The 18,750-nt window shown below is 51.4% G+C and overlaps 1 protein-coding gene across 15 annotated transcripts in view; it reads right to left on the bottom strand.

Moving 5' to 3' along the window:
- Positions 1 to 18,750, bottom strand: part of fryl (furry homolog, like) — a 67,246-nt gene that overhangs the window by 10,720 nt on the left and 37,776 nt on the right. For 10 of the 15 annotated variants that reach the window (XM_034530531.1, XM_034530532.1, XM_034530533.1 and 7 more), the window contains 34 exons: positions 18,592 to 18,750; positions 17,984 to 18,160; positions 17,811 to 17,897; positions 17,444 to 17,712; positions 17,138 to 17,345; positions 16,707 to 16,831; positions 16,352 to 16,409; positions 16,170 to 16,261; positions 15,912 to 16,084; positions 15,664 to 15,824; positions 15,472 to 15,582; positions 14,483 to 14,637; positions 14,273 to 14,372; positions 13,997 to 14,165; positions 13,402 to 13,670; positions 13,166 to 13,306; positions 12,881 to 13,049; positions 12,671 to 12,755; positions 10,986 to 11,249; positions 10,788 to 10,891; positions 10,481 to 10,663; positions 9,110 to 9,311; positions 8,264 to 8,385; positions 7,961 to 8,148; positions 7,539 to 7,633; positions 6,859 to 7,454; positions 6,137 to 6,405; positions 5,901 to 6,041; positions 4,907 to 5,107; positions 4,645 to 4,806; positions 3,164 to 3,274; positions 2,893 to 3,069; positions 2,164 to 2,364; positions 1,555 to 1,749 (listed from right to left, as the gene is read on the bottom strand). The exon at positions 18,592 to 18,750 is cut by the window's right edge and continues 79 nt beyond it. In XM_034530531.1, coding sequence (XP_034386422.1) covers positions 1,555 to 1,749; positions 2,164 to 2,364; positions 2,893 to 3,069; positions 3,164 to 3,274; positions 4,645 to 4,806; positions 4,907 to 5,107; positions 5,901 to 6,041; positions 6,137 to 6,405; positions 6,859 to 7,454; positions 7,539 to 7,633; positions 7,961 to 8,148; positions 8,264 to 8,385; positions 9,110 to 9,311; positions 10,481 to 10,663; positions 10,788 to 10,891; positions 10,986 to 11,249; positions 12,671 to 12,755; positions 12,881 to 13,049; positions 13,166 to 13,306; positions 13,402 to 13,670; positions 13,997 to 14,165; positions 14,273 to 14,372; positions 14,483 to 14,637; positions 15,472 to 15,582; positions 15,664 to 15,824; positions 15,912 to 16,084; positions 16,170 to 16,261; positions 16,352 to 16,409; positions 16,707 to 16,831; positions 17,138 to 17,345; positions 17,444 to 17,712; positions 17,811 to 17,897; positions 17,984 to 18,160; positions 18,592 to 18,750 — 5,919 coding nt within the window. The remainder of the gene's footprint in view (positions 1 to 1,554; positions 1,750 to 2,163; positions 2,365 to 2,892; positions 3,070 to 3,163; positions 3,275 to 4,644; positions 4,807 to 4,906; positions 5,108 to 5,900; positions 6,042 to 6,136; positions 6,406 to 6,858; positions 7,455 to 7,538; positions 7,634 to 7,960; positions 8,149 to 8,263; positions 8,386 to 9,109; positions 9,312 to 10,480; positions 10,664 to 10,787; positions 10,892 to 10,985; positions 11,250 to 12,670; positions 12,756 to 12,880; positions 13,050 to 13,165; positions 13,307 to 13,401; positions 13,671 to 13,996; positions 14,166 to 14,272; positions 14,373 to 14,482; positions 14,638 to 15,471; positions 15,583 to 15,663; positions 15,825 to 15,911; positions 16,085 to 16,169; positions 16,262 to 16,351; positions 16,410 to 16,706; positions 16,832 to 17,137; positions 17,346 to 17,443; positions 17,713 to 17,810; positions 17,898 to 17,983; positions 18,161 to 18,591) is intronic. The other 5 variants (XM_034530528.1, XM_034530525.1, XM_034530522.1 and 2 more) reach the window with 2 other exon arrangements.

The raw sequence follows: 18,750 nt of genomic DNA on the forward strand, positions 1-18,750 counted from the left end.
CATATTACAGAAAGCTTTTAGAAGCGCTCCTGGAGGGGAGTCGGTGAGAGTATTGATGGTTTTTAATCTCGGGCTCATTACACTAAGAGGCCGCAATGGGGGGGGGGGGGGGGGTAGAGACCCGTCCTTGGGACGACATTGAGGCCCGCCGGCGAGATCGAGTTCCCGGAGTCAAAGTTGCCTTTGGGTTACCTGCGTATAAAGCAGCGTCACCGAGGGGAAGCAGCTCTTAATTACAATAAATATGAGCTTAAGACGGTCCTTAAATCCCCTATTAGGGCTGAAGTGGTCTGGGGGAGGGGGCTGAAGTGGTCTGGGGGAGGGGGCACAGGGACCGCATCACCAGGAAGATAAATGTTTGGGTGCTTTGAGACGTTTAAATGTAGCCAACACCCCACATAATGTTATGCGGTATATTTATTATTATTATTATGTATTTTATATTTTCATGGCATTAGGAGATGCAAGACATCAAGCTCTTGTTTTTGCTCCAGGTTATATAGTTCTTTGTAATCATTTTTTTTTTTAAAGAACACTAATATCAACGTCAACAGGAACAGGAAGTCAGCCATAAAGTCGTAAAGCCCGCCTTCCATCGGCTGCCTGGGCCAAAAGTGCGACCTTGATACTTGTTTTAACATAAACGCAACGGAGGTAGCAAAAAAAAAAAAAAAATAAATAAATGCAAACAATCACATAAGAAGTTGTTTCGGTTGTTTTGCTCTCACACAAAGAGACAAACCCCAACCTCTGAGTTCCTCTCCTCCTCTAATCTCCATATTTAACCAATTGGGCCGTTAGCTCCTCCCACACGATGGTCCCACCGCGACATACTCACCATTGTTAGTGCGAGAGGTAAACGTCAGTAGGGAGAGAGACGTGCTTACGGCCTGTTAATGTGGTAGCAGAGGGGGTTTAATTCATTAAAGTTAAGAGTCATACTCACACACGCTTTCTGCCGGGGTCCATTTCACAAGTTTTTTTTTTTTTAACGGAGGATTTAGTTGGAATGGTCAGTTGCTGTGTTGTTAAAAAAAAGGGGGGGGGGGGGGGGGGGGGGGGGGTTGAGCAGTGACAGCTAACCTGAGGTGAGCTTTTTTTTTTTTTTTGGGGGGGTTTCCATCTCTCAATCAAGCAAGCGAAGAAGCCCCCCGCGCCACACGAGTGTTAAACCAAATGCACCATTAAAATAAAATATTTTTAAAAAAAAGGAGCAAGAGCGAGCCGTCAGCACCCAAATAAAACCACCAGAGCGAAGCATCGAAGCGAGCGGCGGGGAGGAGGAGGAGGAGGAGTCACCAGAGAGGAGGCGGACGCGGGGTTATAGAACCGGCACTTGTACCCCAGCCCCCCCCCAATCAAAACCCCCCCCCCCCACACCCTGATCCTCTGGGTCAACGAGAGAGGAAGGACAGCAGATAAAAAAGGGTGAACAGAAAAGAAAGTAAAAAGAAAAGAAAAGGAGGAGAAAACAACAAAAAAAAACAGAGAGAAAAAGGCGAGCTAGGAAGCACCCGAGCACCGCGGTTCATCGCTCCCCCAGATTGATCGCACCTCAGGCAGCCGTCTGCCGTCTGAGTGGGCCGTCTCCAAAAGGGGGCTATCCGGTCGAGGGAGGGAGGGCGTGGCGGGCGGGGGGGGCGGAGCCTCCTCGGTCAGGGCGGCGGCGGTGCTGGACGCCTCCTGAGAGCGCTGCAGGGCGTCCACGTGGTTGGAGGACGGGTCGTCGGTGGCGGAGTCACTGTTGAGCTGGGAGAACAACAACAACAACAACATCAACATCAACATATAAACACAATAGATGAAGCGTCGTCTGGTTTGAACCTTTATTACGAATATACACGAATCGGGCTCCATCTTTCGTCAAAATTATGGCTCAACCAAATAGTTTGAAGCTTCATTCATAATATTGGGACGTTTTTTTATTATTATTAACCCTTTAATTGAACCTGGTATTTCTGTTTTTGTATGCATTTTATTCTATTTAATGTTTCGTACCATCTGGACCTTGAGTCTGAAATAAAAGTGTGATTGTATAGTTGTCAAATAAATATCAGGCTATTATTAGATTATAATTGAGTTCATTTAGCATTAAATCACACGCACACCATGCCAGCTGTGTGAGGAGCATGGTGGGTTTGGATTGGGGGGGGGTGGACTTACGAGGCCGGAGCGGGTGAGGGTCTGGCTGGCGCTCAGCACCTCCTCCTCGGACGACTCGTCCGTGTCCTCGTGGTTGGTGAGGTTGAGGCTCGGCGTGCTGCCGGCGTACTGGCACTCCTGCAGAGAGGGCGTGTCCCCTTTGTCCATGCTCTCCAGGGAGCGGCGCCGCACCCCCCAGTTGAAGTTGTCCATGCTCTCCCCCTGCAGGACAAGAGAGGCAGTGAGACACACACACACACACACACACACACACACACACACACTGGCAGGGTTTAGGGAAGATTTGACAACAACATTCATCATTCCACAAAAACAAATAATAAACAAATGCATGAGTGGGTGAGATGATCTCGCTCCATGTAACGGGATGGTTAATGATGCAACGTTCTAAAACTATAAAATAAAAAAAGGGGTTTACAACCACATGTGGGAGGGGGAGGGGGGAGGGGGGGTTGAAATCAAAGAGCACTAAAAGCCCTTTATTCTCTTTCTGGCCCGCGGACTTACCTGCAACTCCTTGTGGCAAGAGAAGAGAAGGAACGCGAGTGTTAGTAGACGCGAGACAACACACGGGAATGTGCACACAAGTCGGACATAAAGGGACGTTATGAAGGGCTCCGCTGGACTTTGGATATGAAGAAAAGATGGTTTACGCTCTTTTATTTTGTTAGCTGCAGCTTTCCCTTCATGTGCGTCTACTTGGCCTCTCACACGCCTCTCATTCCTCACCTCGGCATCCTCCAGCTCCACGTCTAAGAAGTCAAAGTCCTTGAAGACGCCAAACTGCTGCTCACTGCCGGTGTCCTCTCCCTGCAGCTCCTCTTCTCGGACCACCTCCTCCACCGTGGGTATGAGGCTGGTCTGCTGGTCAGCAGAGTCCAGGTCCTCGTTGGACGAGAACACCACCTGCACGGGGAGGCGAGTACAGGGGCTCGTTGACACCAACGAAAAGACAGTAGAGTAACAACAGCGGTGTCCTGGACAGGGATTTCACAGAGACCTGGTCAGAGGCTTTAGAGTAGGAGAGGAGTCTTACAGATGGGTTTTTGGGAATGCCGGACTCCGGGCCGCATAAAGACAGGACGTTCATCAGCCTCTCTCTGGTTCTTCTCTGGAACAAACAAACAAAAACACACAGAAGCACGATGAGATTCACCATCCGTACAACATCAAACACCCGGTTCATAAGCACCACACAAGCACTGCAGCCTGAACGCATCTGCCTATGCTTCATATCTTAAAACCAGCATTCTCTCTCCTCACCACCAGGGCGGCGACTCCTCTGGTTGTATAGAAGTCTATGCTTCATGTGTTAAAGCTGCATTCTCTCCCCTGACCACCAGGGGGCGACTCCTCTGGTTGTATAGAAGTCTATGCTTCATGTGTTAAAGCTGCATTCTCTCTCCTGACCACCAGGGGGGGCGACTCCTCTGGTTGTATAGAAGTCTATGCTTCATGTGTTAAAGCTGCATTCTCTCTCCTGACCACCAGGGGCAGCGACTCCTCTGGTTGTATAGAAGTCTATGCTTCATGTGTTAAAGCTGCATTCTCTCCCCTGACCACCAGGGGGCGACTCCTCTGGTTGTATAGAAGTCTATGCTTCATGTGTTAAAGCTGCATTCTCTCTCCTGACCACCAGGGGGCGACTCCTTTGGTTGTATAGAAGTCTATGCTTCATGTGTTAAAGCTGCATTCTCTCTCCTGACCACCAGGGGGCGACTCCTCTGGTTGTATAGAAGTCTATGCTTCATGTGTTAAAGCTGCATTCTCTCTCCTGACCAACAGGGGGCGACTCCTCTGGTTGTATAGAAGTCTATGCTTCATGTGTTAAAGCTGCATTCTCTCTCCTGACCACCAGGGGGGGCGACTCCTCTGGTTGTATAGAAGTCTATGCTTCATGTGTTAAAGCTGCATTCTCTCTCCTGACCACCAGGGGGGGCGACTCCTCTGGTTGTATAGCAGTCTATGCTTCATGTGTTAAAGCTGCATTCTCACTCCTGACCACCAGGGGGCGACTCCTCTGGTTGTATAGAAGTCTATGCTTCATGTGTTAAAGCTGCATTCTCTCTCCTGACCAACAGGGGGCGACTCCTCTGGTTGTATAGAAGTCTATGCTTCATGAGTTAAAGCTGCATTCTCTCTCCTGACCACCAGGGGGCGACTCCTCTGGTTGTATAGAAGTCTATGCTTCATGAGTTAAAGCTGCATTCTCTCTCCTGACCACCAGGGGGCGACTCCTCTGGTTGTATAGAAGTCTATGCTTCATGAGTTAAAGCTGCATTCTCTCTCCTGACCAACAGGGGGCGACTCCTCTGGTTGTATAGAAGTCTATGCTTCATGAGTTAAAGCTGCATTCTCTCTCCTGACCACCAGGGGGGCGACTCCTCTGGTTGTATAGAAGTCTATGCTATTCTTCGGTTAAATTTCCACACACATTTGGGTTTGAACTCTTCCTGGTTTGACTTAAACCTGAGTCGGTACCTGTGAGAGTTGAGGCCTCTTCCAGCTTACTGGCACCAGCCCGTTGGAGTTGGAGCCCGACGACGTGGAGGAGGTGCTCCTCGTCACGGCGATCACCTGCGGCTTTCCGTTCCGGCCCGGCGCCGTGCGCTGGTCACCGTATTTGTGCCCTATGATTGGCGTCTACGGCGACAAATACCGCGAGTTAGCCGCTGCAGCACACACACACACACAAACACACACACACCACAGAGCAAAACACCGGAGACGGAGCACACCGAACCTCCGAGATGTCAAAGTGGAAGTCCAGAGTTTTGCCGGGCAGCTCCTTCGAAGAGTTGTTGAATATGCGCGTGAAGGCGATTTCTGGAGAGCCGCAGGACTCGGTGCTGTAGGAGCGCTGCACGTCGTCGGGGACGACGAGGCTGGCCGAGCGCGACACCACCAGCTTCAGAATGTTCTGGGCCTCCTTCCAATGGGGGCTCTGTGTGCGAATCAAACAGAAGCATAATGAGACCATTGTGAGACAGCAGGCTGTGTAGGTGTCTTCGGAGACATAGTTTCCCCCTCAGAGGGCAGAACCAAACCCCCCCCCCCCCCCCCCCCCCCCCCCCCCCCCCTGGACCCACCGCGGCCGCTTAACCTCAGAGGCCATTTGTATTCTGGGGCCATGTTCTCCAAGTGCTGCTAAAAGGTTTCCACACTGAGATGAAGCTGCATCAATGAGCCCTAAAGACTCGGTAAGATAATATATACTTTACTGTCCCGAAGGGGAACTTTTATCTCGGCACACTCGTAGCTGCAAAACGGTGATTAAATAAAAGCAGATATTTATTTAATTAATAGAACATCTTCTAGATTCTTTCCTCCTGCGTGACGGTGAACTTAAAAAGGTTGTGGACAAAACACGGAGACATTTAAACACTCGACTAATAGATAAAGATAAATCGGCGAATCAGTTGACCGTAAATATAACTGCAGGCCTGATCAGCTTAAAGACACTGAAGTTGGGGGGGGTTGGTGCTTTGGTTTTGTTAGCGAACACTGCCACCCGCTGGAGAAGGGTTGAACTGCAATCTCCGGGTTCATGAGAAGCCATCCTGGGAGCTCCGCCTCCTCACGGGAGTGGCAGGGTGGGGGAGGAGTCCCCAGTTACACAACTTGTCACACCCTCTAATCCACTACTATTGAACACATGTGCACGGGGGAAGTTCTGGATTCGCTGAAGACAAACGTAATAAGAAGAACTCGCGAAGGACTGACTGGCGAAGGCTCACCTGGACATATTTGCTGATGATCTTCATGATCTCCAGGTTGAACTGCTTGACGGGGGCGGCCGATAGGTCGATGTGGCTCAGCAGGCTGTGGATGATCTGCAGCAAGGACTGCTGCATGCTGGGAAGGCCCTTCTCCAGCAACTGAGAGAGAGAGAGAGAGAGAGAAGACGCGTCACCGGTTGGCCGATCCTACCTCCGCGTTGCAAAAAAAGTCGTCTCTCCCCGGGCGGTCGTACCTCCGCCAAGTAGGTGACCAGGTTCAGGGTGATGTCGGCGAAGGCGTCGTGGAGGTAGCGGCAGACCACGTTGATCCAGTTGGTGCAGTCGCGGGAGTAGCTGTGCGTGCTGTAGAGGCTCAGCATGTGGGCGAGGTTGGAGAGCGTGGCCGACTTCTCCTCCGCGCACAGCTTGGCGATCTTGTCGGCCGTCTCCTTGCAGAACGGAGTCGGGCTGTCAAAGTGCTGGATGAGATGCGGCAGCAGGCACAGGATGTTCAGGGGGAAGCCTGTGGGGGGGGGGGGGAGACGATCAGGAACCACGTCACAGCCGATAACAGAACCGAGAGGCATCCGAAAGAACCAGAGGCACTTTTTAGTCTTTCTACAAACCAACTAGTCACAGCACTGGAAAGAATGATAAAATAAATCCACACATCAACATATGAGCCATTGGAGGTGAGCTGGTGGAGGAGAGGTAATATGATGGGAACATTGGGTTTGTACACACACACACACACACACACACACACACACACACACACACACACACACACACACACACACACACACACACACACACACACACACACACACACACACACACACACACACACACACACACACACACACACACACACACACACACACACACACACACACACACACACACACACACACACACACACACACACACACACACACACACACACACACACACACACACACACACACACACACACCTGCCACTTGCGACGGGTCCACCAGCGTCTGTCTGGAGACGCTGATGAGCTTGCTGAGCAGGTGGATGGTGAGCTCCTGAGTGGACGCCGAGGTGAAGCCCTTCAGGAAGAGCTGCAGCAGCCCGGGGAAGCTGTACCACTTGAGCTTGGCCTGCACCTTCTCCAGGCGCTCCCTGCTGTCCACGCGGTCCAGAGGCAGCTGGCCCAGCAGCTTGTTCAGGAGCCGCAGGGCCAGCAGGTACTCGAACTCGTAGTCCGACTCCAGCAGCGAGGCGGCGATCCAGAACACGGTGGCCATCAGGTTCGAAGGGTCCACGGGGGGGATGGCGTCCCCTCCTGGACCCCCGGCGCCACCCAGCGACGATAAGCTCCGCGTGCGCGCCAGGTTCCCGTGGCTGCCGGCGAGCCGGTCGGCCACGTCCAGGGTGTTGCTCCGACGCCGGTCGGCCTTGCGCTCGCCCATCAGGCTGGCGCGCAGGGAGCTGCTGCGGGTGTGAGCGTTGTGGAAGAGGCCGCCGCTGCTCAGGTTCAGCTGCCCGGTGCTCTTCCTGTTGGCGGCGAACTTGGGCCCCAGCAGGTGATCGCGGGCGGAGGTCCTGCGAAGGAAAACGACGGCTCGCTTTTAGCGGTTTGTGTGAACCAAAGTCAAACGTCGAGGTCGTGGGCGTGGGAGGACTTACTGCGCCAAGGCCGTGAGGAGGTCGTAGTTCTTCACCGTGTCGGCCAGCGTGTCGATGCCCGACTCCAGAGTCAAGAGCAGCTCGATGACGAAGCCCTGAGGAGAAGAAACCATCTGGATCTTTAATCTACGGAGTGGCTTTCTGTAAGATCTGCAGGACCCACATTCATATCAGAAAGTATGAACACCTGAGATCTAACGAAGGTGACCAATACTGTCGTGTGATTGGACGAGAGACGCACCCATTGTCTTTAACAGCCTGCAAACATTTGAGTTATTTTATTCAATGAAGAATTGATTATTCTTAAACGTGTATAATAATAAAAATATTGACTATTTAAATGAACTTCTTCTACAAAACTGCCCCAGTTAGAACTTCTTTTCATCTCCAGATTAAACCGTGCTGCCGGTCCAGGTTCTGACCTGAGCCTCCTCTCCCGGGTCCCCGACGGTCTCGACCAGCCGAGACAGGATGTCGGACAGCGTGGCCAGGGTCAGGGGTTGCTTGAGCGCCCGGAAGATCTGGAACGAGCGGCCGGCGTAGTGGCGAGAAGAGCAAGACAGCGCCGTCTGGAGGGCGACCTCACTCAGCAACGACTCCAGCTGGAAACCTGGAGGAGGAGGAGGAGGAGGGAGGGGCAGGTGAATAATCCAAAATCATACCTGGATCTCCAAGCCGAACAACCGTAGGAGGAGGCAACAAGCGGTCGTGAAGGCCGTACGGACCTGAGGGGGAATGTTTGAAGACGGTCGCGACGTGTCGGACAAACACGCTCAGCTGCTCGGCGCTCTTGATGTTGGGGTTCTTGGGCGACACGTCCTCGTGGTTCCAGAGCGGGCCGCGTTTCCTACAACGACAAAAACACACGTCAGGCTTGATGGAAAAAAAAAAAAAGGTCTGTTCACCTAGGAGCAGCGAACGGTCACTTTGATGGAAAAGGGTTGTAAAAGAAAAGTCATCATGATCTAATATTACCCGACTAATTTAATTTAAAACTGAGATTCTCCTCCAAAACATCTCCTCACAGTCTGCTAGCTGAGGACTCTGTGTGTGTGTGTGTGTTGGTTTTAAATAATACATGTACAGAACAAGCTCATAGATTATGTTCATAAGGGAAAAGATGACCTCCCCCCATATTTCTTAATCTTTGTTCTGAAGGCTGAACTCTCCGAGGACCTTCCAGACTCTCTGCCGGTGGGGTTTCATCACCCTGCATGCACTCGTTTGCAGGGTGATGAAAATATAACGTTCACTTGAAACCGACGGAGATCACTTTGCTCCGTCTCCTGCAGTAAAACTCTGGAGAAGCTCACGCAAAACACACGTCAGAACATCCAAAACTCTCATTGAAGCAGTGGAGAGAACATCCAAGCTGATGGCATCACACCAGGCAAAAAAAGCAACCAAATATGACACCGCAAAACCAAAACCATGCCATGGTTACCAACACCCGGTCCTTTCAGACACTGCTGGAGGCATGAAAGCAAATCACGGAACAGAATGAGCGACGTGGAGCAAGACGACAGGTGAGAGTCGACATGAGGTCGGTACTGGGAGAGGAGTCTTCTCACCTCGAGGTGATGAACTCGATGAGAGACTTGACCTTCTCGTCCTGTTCAGCAGTGGCATCGACCTCACTGAGGAGCGGGGGGGCGAGGTGGGGGAGGCCGGCTCCGCCCGCACCGAGACTAATGCTGGAGGAGGTGGAGCTGGAGCTGAGGCCGGAGTCCGTCATGGGGGACGGCTGACAGTCTGACAACAGCTCCTGCACTCCTGGAGGAACAACGCACATCGGACACATTGAGCATGAAATGCTCCTTTAAATTATAGATTATTTAACAGATACTGAAGGTTTCACATCGTCTCATCTTGTCAAATTCTTGAGTAGTGTTTGTTGTAACTTTTGTATTTATCATCTCAGCAGGGTGTTTAATGGAAATGTGTTGTTAAAATCTAAACACTATGATCATCACGGTCCTGACCAACGGGTCCCTGGGCACAGACATGCAAAAGGCTCCACGACGCGTCCCTCATAGGAGCAACACAGGCTTTTTAGTTGTTACGCCTCTTCTTTGTTGTTTTCTGCTCATTTTTGTCTCTTCGTAGCTGATGTATTTCTCTTTGTAGCTAATTTGTGTCTCTTTGTAGCTAATTTGTGTCTCTCTTTGTAGCTAATTCGTGTCTCTTTGTAGCTAATTTGTGTCTCTCTTTGTAGCTAATTTGTGTCTCTTCGTAGCCAATTTGTGTCTCTTTGTAGCTAATTCTTGTCTCTTTGTAGCTAATTCTTGTCTCTTTGTAGTTAATTTGTGTCTCTCTTTGTAGCTAATTCGTGTCTCTTCGTAGCTAATTTGTGTCTCTCTTTGTAGCTAATTCGTGTCTCTTTGTAGCTAATTTGTGTCTCTCTTTGTAGCTAATTCGTGTCTCTTCGTAGCTAATTTGTGTCTCTTTGTAGCTAATTTGTGTCTCTTAGTAGCTAATGTGTGTCTCTTTGTAGTTAATTTGTGTCTCTTTGTAGCTAATTCGCGTCTCTTTGTAGTTAATTCGTGTCTCTTTGTAGCTAATTTGTGTCTCTTTGTAGCTAATTTGTGTCTCTTTGTAGCTAATTTGTGTTTCTTTGTAGCTAATTCTTGTCTCTTTGTAGCTAATGTGTGTCTCTTTGTAGTTAATTTGTGTCTCTTTGTAGCTAATTCGTGTCTCTTTGTAGTTAATTTGTGTCTCTTTGTAGCTAATTCGTGTCTCTTTGTAGCTAATTCGTGTCTCTTCGTAGCTAATTTGTGTCTCTTTGTAGCTAATGTGTGTCTGTTTGTAGCTAATTTGTTTGGCAATACAACAAAAAGGTGTGATCAATAATTCTCCGCTACTTCCCCTCCTTTATGGTCATACAGCTGACAGGGAATCAGTTCAACATCCTCGATGGTTTCGAGCTCCACAGCAGAACTCACCCGTGAGGTTGATCTCCGGAGCTACGGGCTTCACGGTCAGGACCCTCGGCTCGTTGTAGTCTCGGTTGCGTAACAGCACCATGGCCACAGACTGGACGCTGCTGTTCGCTCCCTGGACGACGAGCAGGTGAAGCAGAAGACGCTTGCAGTGCTCGTACACCTCCGGGTGCTGGTGGTCAAACCCTGGAGGGAGACAGATTACATCATGTGACTTCAGCCGTTTTAGTGGCCTAAAAAATATATATGTATGAGCTTATTTGTAACAAGATATGTGGTTATTAAAGGGCCAGGACCTGAGAGCAGTTACCTATAAAGATTGAATGGAGCAAGAGGTGCAGGTAGGCACTCCACTCCACTTTGACCCCGTGGTCCACGATCAGGTCTGTGAGCAGGATGACTGCGATGTTGCATCTGGGGGAAAAAACACGGACTTCAGCCGAAGAGCACAACAGAGTGAAGTAGAGTCGGCGTAAAAGGGGGTGGGAGGGGGGGGGGGGGGACGTACCTGTGGAGCGGCACACCAGGGGAATTGGTCTCCGGCAGGTAGTCCACAAGGGGAGACCAGCAGCCCCCCGTAGGGGGGAAGGGCAGCGGCTCCGGCCGGTTGTGATCCATCACCTTCAGACGCCAGTTGGCGTAAAGAGGCATGGAGTCGCTCTTCTCTTCTTCGTAGGAGCCTCCGGAGCTGCTGCTGTAGCGCGACTCCAGACGGTGGTGCTGGCGGTTCAGGTTGCTGTTCAGCCCGCTGTAGATGTCCAGGTGGGTGTAGCTGCAGAACACACGCGCTCCATTTAAAAACAGGATTTACCGACTGAAGACTGGAATCTCACACGATCTCATCATTAAAATGCTTAGATTAAAAGTATCTCATCTCAAAGCTATGTCTCTAAAATGAGACACAAAACTGAATTATTTTCTCTTTTAAATGCTAGTCTGTAATATGTCAATGAGTTACATTGGTGTTGATGCATTACGACATCAGACACTGCTAAGTGCTCCGTAATACAGCGTTAATGCCTCTAGTGGACACCAGGAGGATAACAGGACGTTAATGCCTCTAGTGGACACCAGGAGGATAACGTGACGTTAATGCCTCTAGTGGACACCAGGAGGATAACAGGACGTTAATGCCTCTAGTGGACACCAGGAGGATAACGTGACGTTAATGCCTCTAGTGGACACCAGGAGGATAACGTGACGTTAATGCCTCTAGTGGACACCAGGAGGATAACGTGACGTTAATGCCTCTAGTGGACACCAGGAGGATAACGGGACGTTAATGCCTCTAGTGGACACCAGGAGGATAACAGGACGTTAATGCCTCTAGTGGACACCAGGAGGATAACGTGACGTTAATGCCTCTAGTGGACACCAGGAGGATAACAGGACGTTAATGCCTCTAGTGGACACCAGGAGGATAACGTGACGTTAATGCCTCTAGTGGACACCAGGAGGATAACGGGACGTTAATGCCTCTAGTGGACACCAGGAGGATAACGTGACGTTAATGCCTCTAGTGGACACCAGGAGGATAACAGGACGTTAATGCCTCTAGTGGACACCAGGAGGATAACGTGACGTTAATGCCTCTAGTGGACACCAGGAGGATAACAGGACGTTAATGCCTCTAGTGGACACCAGGAGGATAACGTGACGTTAATGCCTCTAGTGGACACCAGGAGGATAACAGGACGTTAATGCCTCTAGTGGACACCAGGAGGATAACGGGACGTTAATGCCTCTAGTGGACACCAGGAGGATAACGTGACGTTAATGCCTCTAGTGGACACCAGGAGGATAACGGGACGTTAATGCCTCTAGTGGACACCAGGAGGATAACGGGACGTTAATGCCTCTAGTGGACACCAGGAGGATAACGTGACGTTAATGCCTCTAGTGGACACCAGGAGGATAACGTGACGTTAATGCCTCTAGTGGACACCAGGAGGATAACGGGACGTTAATGCCTCTAGTGGACACCAGGAGGATAACGGGACGTTAATGCCTCTAGTGGACACCAGGAGGATAACGGGACGTTAATGCCTCTAGTGGACACCAGGAGGATATAAGGGTTAAATTAAACAATTTCCCTTACTTTACCGTTGACTGCTGAACTCCCATAACTATGAACACATTTATTGTTTAATTCTGATTCATATCCAGTAGAGCTCGGCTCTGAGGAGCTCGTACCTGTCCTCCATGTTGGAGTCTTTGATCTTGCTGTCGTGATGACCCTCGTTTCCTGGCACCATGGTGTTGGTGCTGGAGGTTGTTCCTGTGGGAGGGAGGGAGGGGGAGAGAGAGAGAGCAGATTGAGCACCTGGCATCGATCATGTCTGTGTGTGTGTGTGTGTGTGTGTGTGTGTGTGTGGGGGGGGGGGGGGGGGCGGTCTCACTAACCTGAGGTGACTGAGGGGATCTTGTAACTGGAGGTGATGCGGTAGAAGGGCGGGTTGTCCATGTGAGTGACAGCCGAGCAAACGGGATCGGTCAACTCGAGCTCGAACATCAACTCCTCGAGCAGCTGCATCGTCTTGTCTCTGCCCAGGTAGACCACGACCCGCTTCACCTGAGGTCACGGACACACACACACACACACACACATACACACACACGTCAGAAACATGGGGAGCGAGCGGCGGACTGGGCACACGCAGCAGTGCATGATGGGAACACGCGACTCACGTAGGGCAAGAGGCTGGGTTCACTGCCGACTCCCGACATGCTGATGAGGAACTGCAGAATGATTTTGAGGTTCTTCGGCCAGCTGTCGGCCAAAGTGGTCCAAACGTTCTCGATCTCCGACCAGGCGAACTCGTCTCCGTACTGCAAAAACAAAAATAAAATACCCCAAAATGAACGAATCATCTCATATTTCCACACCGGGTGCGTGCGGTCCGCTGCCGCTGTTCGCCTCTCACCTTGGCGGTCATGAACATGAGGTTGTTGAGCACCATGGTGGTGGCGCGAGGCGAGCCCCAGCCCTCTCCGCGCAGCCAGCGCCGGCTGTTGACCATCGTGGTGTCCCGCTCGTCCTCGTCCTCCTCGCCGCCGCCGCCGCCGCCGTCCTCCGGACGCCGCGCGGCCGCTTTGAAGTCGACCAGCTCCACGTTGTTCATCCACGGCAGGAGGTAGTGAAGCATGACCTGGCGCCCGCCGGGGTGCGCCGTCTGGATCCGCTGGCTCACCTCTGGAGTGGAGACAGGGAGACGGAGGGGGGGGGTTGTTAGTTTATTCACAACCATTACATCCATATTTCTATAATTCTAGCATTGAAGAGTTAAAAAAAGAAAAGGAAAAAAAAGCACAATAGGTAAGATTTTCCCAAACAACAATGAATAAATAATCCTTCTCAAATCACATCTGAGACGAAGCCACGAAACACAGGGGCAAAATAAGCGTAACATAATTATTCAATGTTTTTAAAAGGTGTGTGTGTGTGTGTGTGTGTGTGTGTGTGTGGTTAGAATACACCCGTGGACCACCTTTCCTTCCCCAGAATGTGGCGCAACACACCTGAGAAGATGGGCAGCGTGAGCTCCGGGTAAGTCCTGGCGAGCTCCTCGGACAGCTGGTAGTAAGACACGGAGTAGAGGTGCGGCAGCGGCGAGGGAGGAGTCAAGATGCCGTCCGTTCGCTGGATCTCCAGCTTGTGGGCGTAGCGGAAGAGCTTGGGCTCCAGGATCTGAGGGTCACACACACACACACACACACACACACACGGAGAACGTGGATGTGATGAAACGATAACGGTGGATTCAGCTTCGTAGGGGAACGGAGAACCTCTCTGACCTGCAACAGCTGCATGGCCACCTCGTAGATCTCCCTGGAGGAATCGGCCGCCTTGAACAGAATCAGGTTTAGCAGCACCACCGTGTCGAATTGGTAATCCCTGAAGGGGAGGGGGGGAAGGGGGAGAAGGGGGGGAGGAGAGAGACGTGAGGCGTTTGAGTGACGAGTCGCCCCAAAAGGAACGCGGACAAACCGTGAATGAGCCGGTACCTGTTGTGGAAGACGTTGGCGATGGCCCTGAAGCAGCCGGCGGCCACGCGGCGGGAGCCGGTGTAGCAGCGGTCCACGGCCCAGAACATGAGGTTGCTCTGGTCCGGGTTCAGCTCCAGCAGCAGCATCACGGCCTCGCAGCCCAGCTGGTGGACCTGGAGAAGGAGCTCCGTTAGAATGATGATGTTCATATTCAGTGTCGACGTTACCAGAAAGACAGTTCATACTAATAGTCCTCACGGAGCCCATCTCTAAAAAGGAGGGATGTGTTTTTAGTCCCTAAATACTGTGTGTTTAGAGCTGCATTGAAAGGTGATTTTAAATCATTTTATTGGGCGTGGAATGCGCTGCAGTACCTCCGAACACCACTGTGTGGTGCTAGTGAGCCGTGCCCTCACAGCCTGAACCGCTCGCTCCTCGTTAGTTGAGAGTTTCTAATTAAATACTCGTCTTGTTCCTCCGTTGAGATCAATCCATTGTGTTCACTTTGCTTGAAGCCATTGACCATAAGAGTAACTTTTAGTGACATTATAATAATAATAATAATAATAATACAACATGATACCATATTACAACTATGTTAATATCAGTTTCCATCCATCATCCGGGTTTACGGTCATTTTTATGGGTGAACAAACAGTTCACCCATAAAACAGATTTTATCTGTGAACCAACAGACGTGTTTTTTAGGAAGGTCTAAATTTGAGGATATAGTTTTGCAGCCAAATCAAATTGTTCGCAGGATATTCAATCTGAGGTTCTTTTTAATGCGTTTAATACTCGACTTGTTTCCTTACCGAGCTCGTACAAAAAACAAGTTTATGAATACGAGATACAGAGTTTACAGATCATTACACTTCCTCCTCGTCATCCTGGAGGTTCATATCTTTTGGTTTCTTCTCGGTACGTTTTGTTTTTCCCATTTTGAAACGATGTCTTTAACTGTTTAAGACACACAGAAGACGCTCTGCGGCTGAAGCTCCTCTCACCTTCTTGTCCTGAGAATCCAGGATGTTGTCCAGCCACTTGTAGAGGTATCCGTCGGAGGAGAGGCCAACGTTGTCGGCGACGGGGCCACAACACAACACCGCAGACATGGCCTGGAGCAATGAGGGAGCCGTTAGTACGACTGCAGAGAAACGGATGTCAACGTCTGTGTGTGTGTGTGTGTGTGTGTGCACCTTCAGTGCACAGTACTGGTGCCGGTTGATCTGCATGTTCCTGTCGCTGTAGCGGTCCAGAGGCGTGAACATGATGCTGAAGGGGCCGGCCCAGTGGCTGAACAGCATGAACAGGCTGTGTCTCAGCGACTGCTGGGGGAAGATGGTCCTCCTCTGGTGCACTGAACACAACGACGCAGCACATTCAGAGAACCGGACCAGACCATGCTCAGAACATACAGGTCTGGTTCAGGGTGGGGGGGACATACCCGGGACGTTCTGAATGATGTTGGCCACCAGCGCGCTGAAGTGGCAGCGGATGTCCTTCAGCGTGTCCGAGTCCTTGTCGTTCTCGGCCTCCAGCAGCTGCCTGGTCAGGTCCACGTACTCCAGCAGCGTGCTGTTCAGAGAGTGGCTCTCCCCGTCCAACCCGCCGCTGGTTCTGCAGAGCGTGAGGTAACAATAAAGACCATTATGACAAAGTGCTTGACTCACTCCCTGACGGGCGTCGCTGTGGCGTTACGCACATCTGGCTGATGACGCCGCCGTCGGCCAGCAGCTCAAATATCCGGACCAGCTGGACCCTGAGGATGTCGCGCCGCCTGCGCCGCTTCATGTTCTGCAGAGTGAGCACAGACGCAGAGTCACTGGAGAACGTCGTGTTTCAACACCGAAACCGCGGCAGGAAGCACGGACGAGCTGCACTTACTTCAGGTCTTCTTTCCAGGGCTTCTTTGATGATGGGGTTGAGCTCCTCTATCAGCTCTCTGGAGGACGGGAAGTGGGCGTGTGAATAAATGTACATCGAAGGTTATATTCATAAAGCGTCAGAGGGCGTGGACTCGAGTCAGGAGAAGGACTCGAATTCCACAAAATAAAAAAACTCTACTAAATATTATTAGATTTAAAAAATGTAATTTTATGAATCCAACGTTAGTGCTCTATTAATTCACAAGGAGACACTTAATTCCCAGTTCAGAGGAGAGAATCATGAAAGACTAACGTTACCGAACACCAGTTGGAAAACGACCCGAGACTAAAAGATCCTACGCTATGTGGTGTACCTGAAGGCCACGGGGTTGGTCCTGCCAAGCCCCAACACCAGAGACTCTGTGATGTCCATGCACTCGGAGCGCATCATCGGAACGATGTGTTTGAAGAGGGAGGAGGGGGACGGAGTACCAACGATCTGTGGACACACACAAATACATGTGTTAGCGTCTGTTCATTGGTCACATGGATGTTTTTAGGCTTTTTGAAATTCAGGGTTGCACATAATCAACACTGGATGGAGTTTTTTGTGCCTAACTTTCAAGACTTGGAACCCTCTGAACCCCCAAGAAGTGCTGTGGTTCAACAGGAACACTATGATGAACTTTGTAGTTTTGGCGATGGTTTCCCCGCAGGTTTCTGGGGTTCAAAAGGTCACCACACGAAGGTCACACACACACACACACACACACACACACACACGACCGCACAGCTGTTTCCTGACCTTCGAATCGTAACAGTAGCCGCTGTCCGGCGTGGACGCCAGCGTCTCAGGCGGGGAGCAGCGGACGGAGCCGGAGGTGGAGGACGAGGAGGACATGGAGGGCGAGGAGGAGGCGGAGCTGCAGCACAGAATCAGGTAGTTCCTCCAGAGGCCGATGTAGGAGTCGCTGCTGTTCAGACTGTTCAGCTTCTTGGCGTTGATGGGGCTGCTGGAGGTGGACGGGGCACAACAGGAGAGGTCAAGGTTCAAGAAGAAGAACTCAAATCTGTGGGTCCAGAGAGCGAAGCAGCCGGGAGGGAAACGTACTTGATGTCGACTTGCGGAGACAGCAGCTGCAGGCGCGTGTAGGCGAACATCCAGGCGTAGTTGAGGGCGGTGGGGCAATGTTTGGGCAGGTTCTCCTGCCGCAGGTAGCTGGAGAAGCTGATGACCCAGGGGTCCTGGCCCTGAGTGACGTGGGCAAACACCCAGATGTGCGACGGGCTCACCACGTCGAACTGGTGGCTGATGGGAGACGAGCTCCACTCCGCCAGCGTCTGCAGGTCGATGCCACTGGGGCAGTACAGCAGGTTGCTCTGCGGGGGGGGGGGGGGGGGGGGGGGCACACAACGCTGAGCATCGGGGGAAGTCGTTCGGGTTTCCCCGTTCTGTAAAAAGAGGAGGAGCTAAATACCTGGTCAGCTCCTGTGAGGTGAATGAAGCTCTCCAACACCGAAGCACTCAATCGGTCCATCACGTCTATGGCCAGCTCCTCGTCCCCCTGAGAGAGGAACGAAAACGTCAGAACGACGGGTACTTTTGTGACGAGGAGAGTCTCCGTCGCGGAGCGCCGTGCGGTCGCCTCACCTTGCCGATGCCCAGTGCCGTGTGCAGCGCGCGGACCTCCTTCAGGACGTTGACAGCCAGCCGCCTCGTGGCCGGGCGGCAGCTACAGAGCACCGCCAGAGCCAAACCCTCCACCACGTGCAGCACGCCCAGCAGAGGGGTGCGCTCCAGGGACAGAGAATGGCCGCCGCTCGAGCCCTGAGAGAGAGAGAGAGAAGAATGACAATTAAAATCCCTTTGAACATGAGGACATTTGTACGGAAGCCCTGAGGAGGAAGTGAGTCGTCTCTCCTTTGTGAGTGTGATTTAAGAACAGGTTCTTCTTTTTTTTTGTCTGTAAAAGATGTGAAAAAAGAAAAGAAAAAGTGTTTGTTGTTGTAATACTCATTTAAGCCACAAGGGGCTGAAGTGCATCACCACCCCACGGTCTAAACAGGAATATATATATATATTCATGTTTTCTCCCGGTTTAACTTCTCCATGCACTCTAAACTTATCTAAAAGGAAGAGCAGAAAGAAAACCTACACCGTGACAAACGTGACTTATAGTCCTAGAACAACAATAAGGAACTTCATCATCCACGAGGCACAGAGCAATGAGCGGCCGGCGAGAGACTTCCTTCACGGACCTTGGCGTCGTGGCTCTTGTTGCTGCTCTGCACCGCCTGCCGCCATTGGCTGAGGAGCTGCAGCAGCATCTTGACGGCGTTGTCCAGCAGCGTGGGGTGGACGTCCGTCACCTCGCGCACGATGAAGTACGCGAAGCCCGAGAGGACGTCCTCGCGCCA

The sequence above is a fragment of the Cyclopterus lumpus genome, chromosome 4, assembly GCF_009769545.1.
Source record: "Cyclopterus lumpus isolate fCycLum1 chromosome 4, fCycLum1.pri, whole genome shotgun sequence".
Taxonomy (NCBI): domain Eukaryota; kingdom Metazoa; phylum Chordata; class Actinopteri; order Perciformes; family Cyclopteridae; genus Cyclopterus; species Cyclopterus lumpus.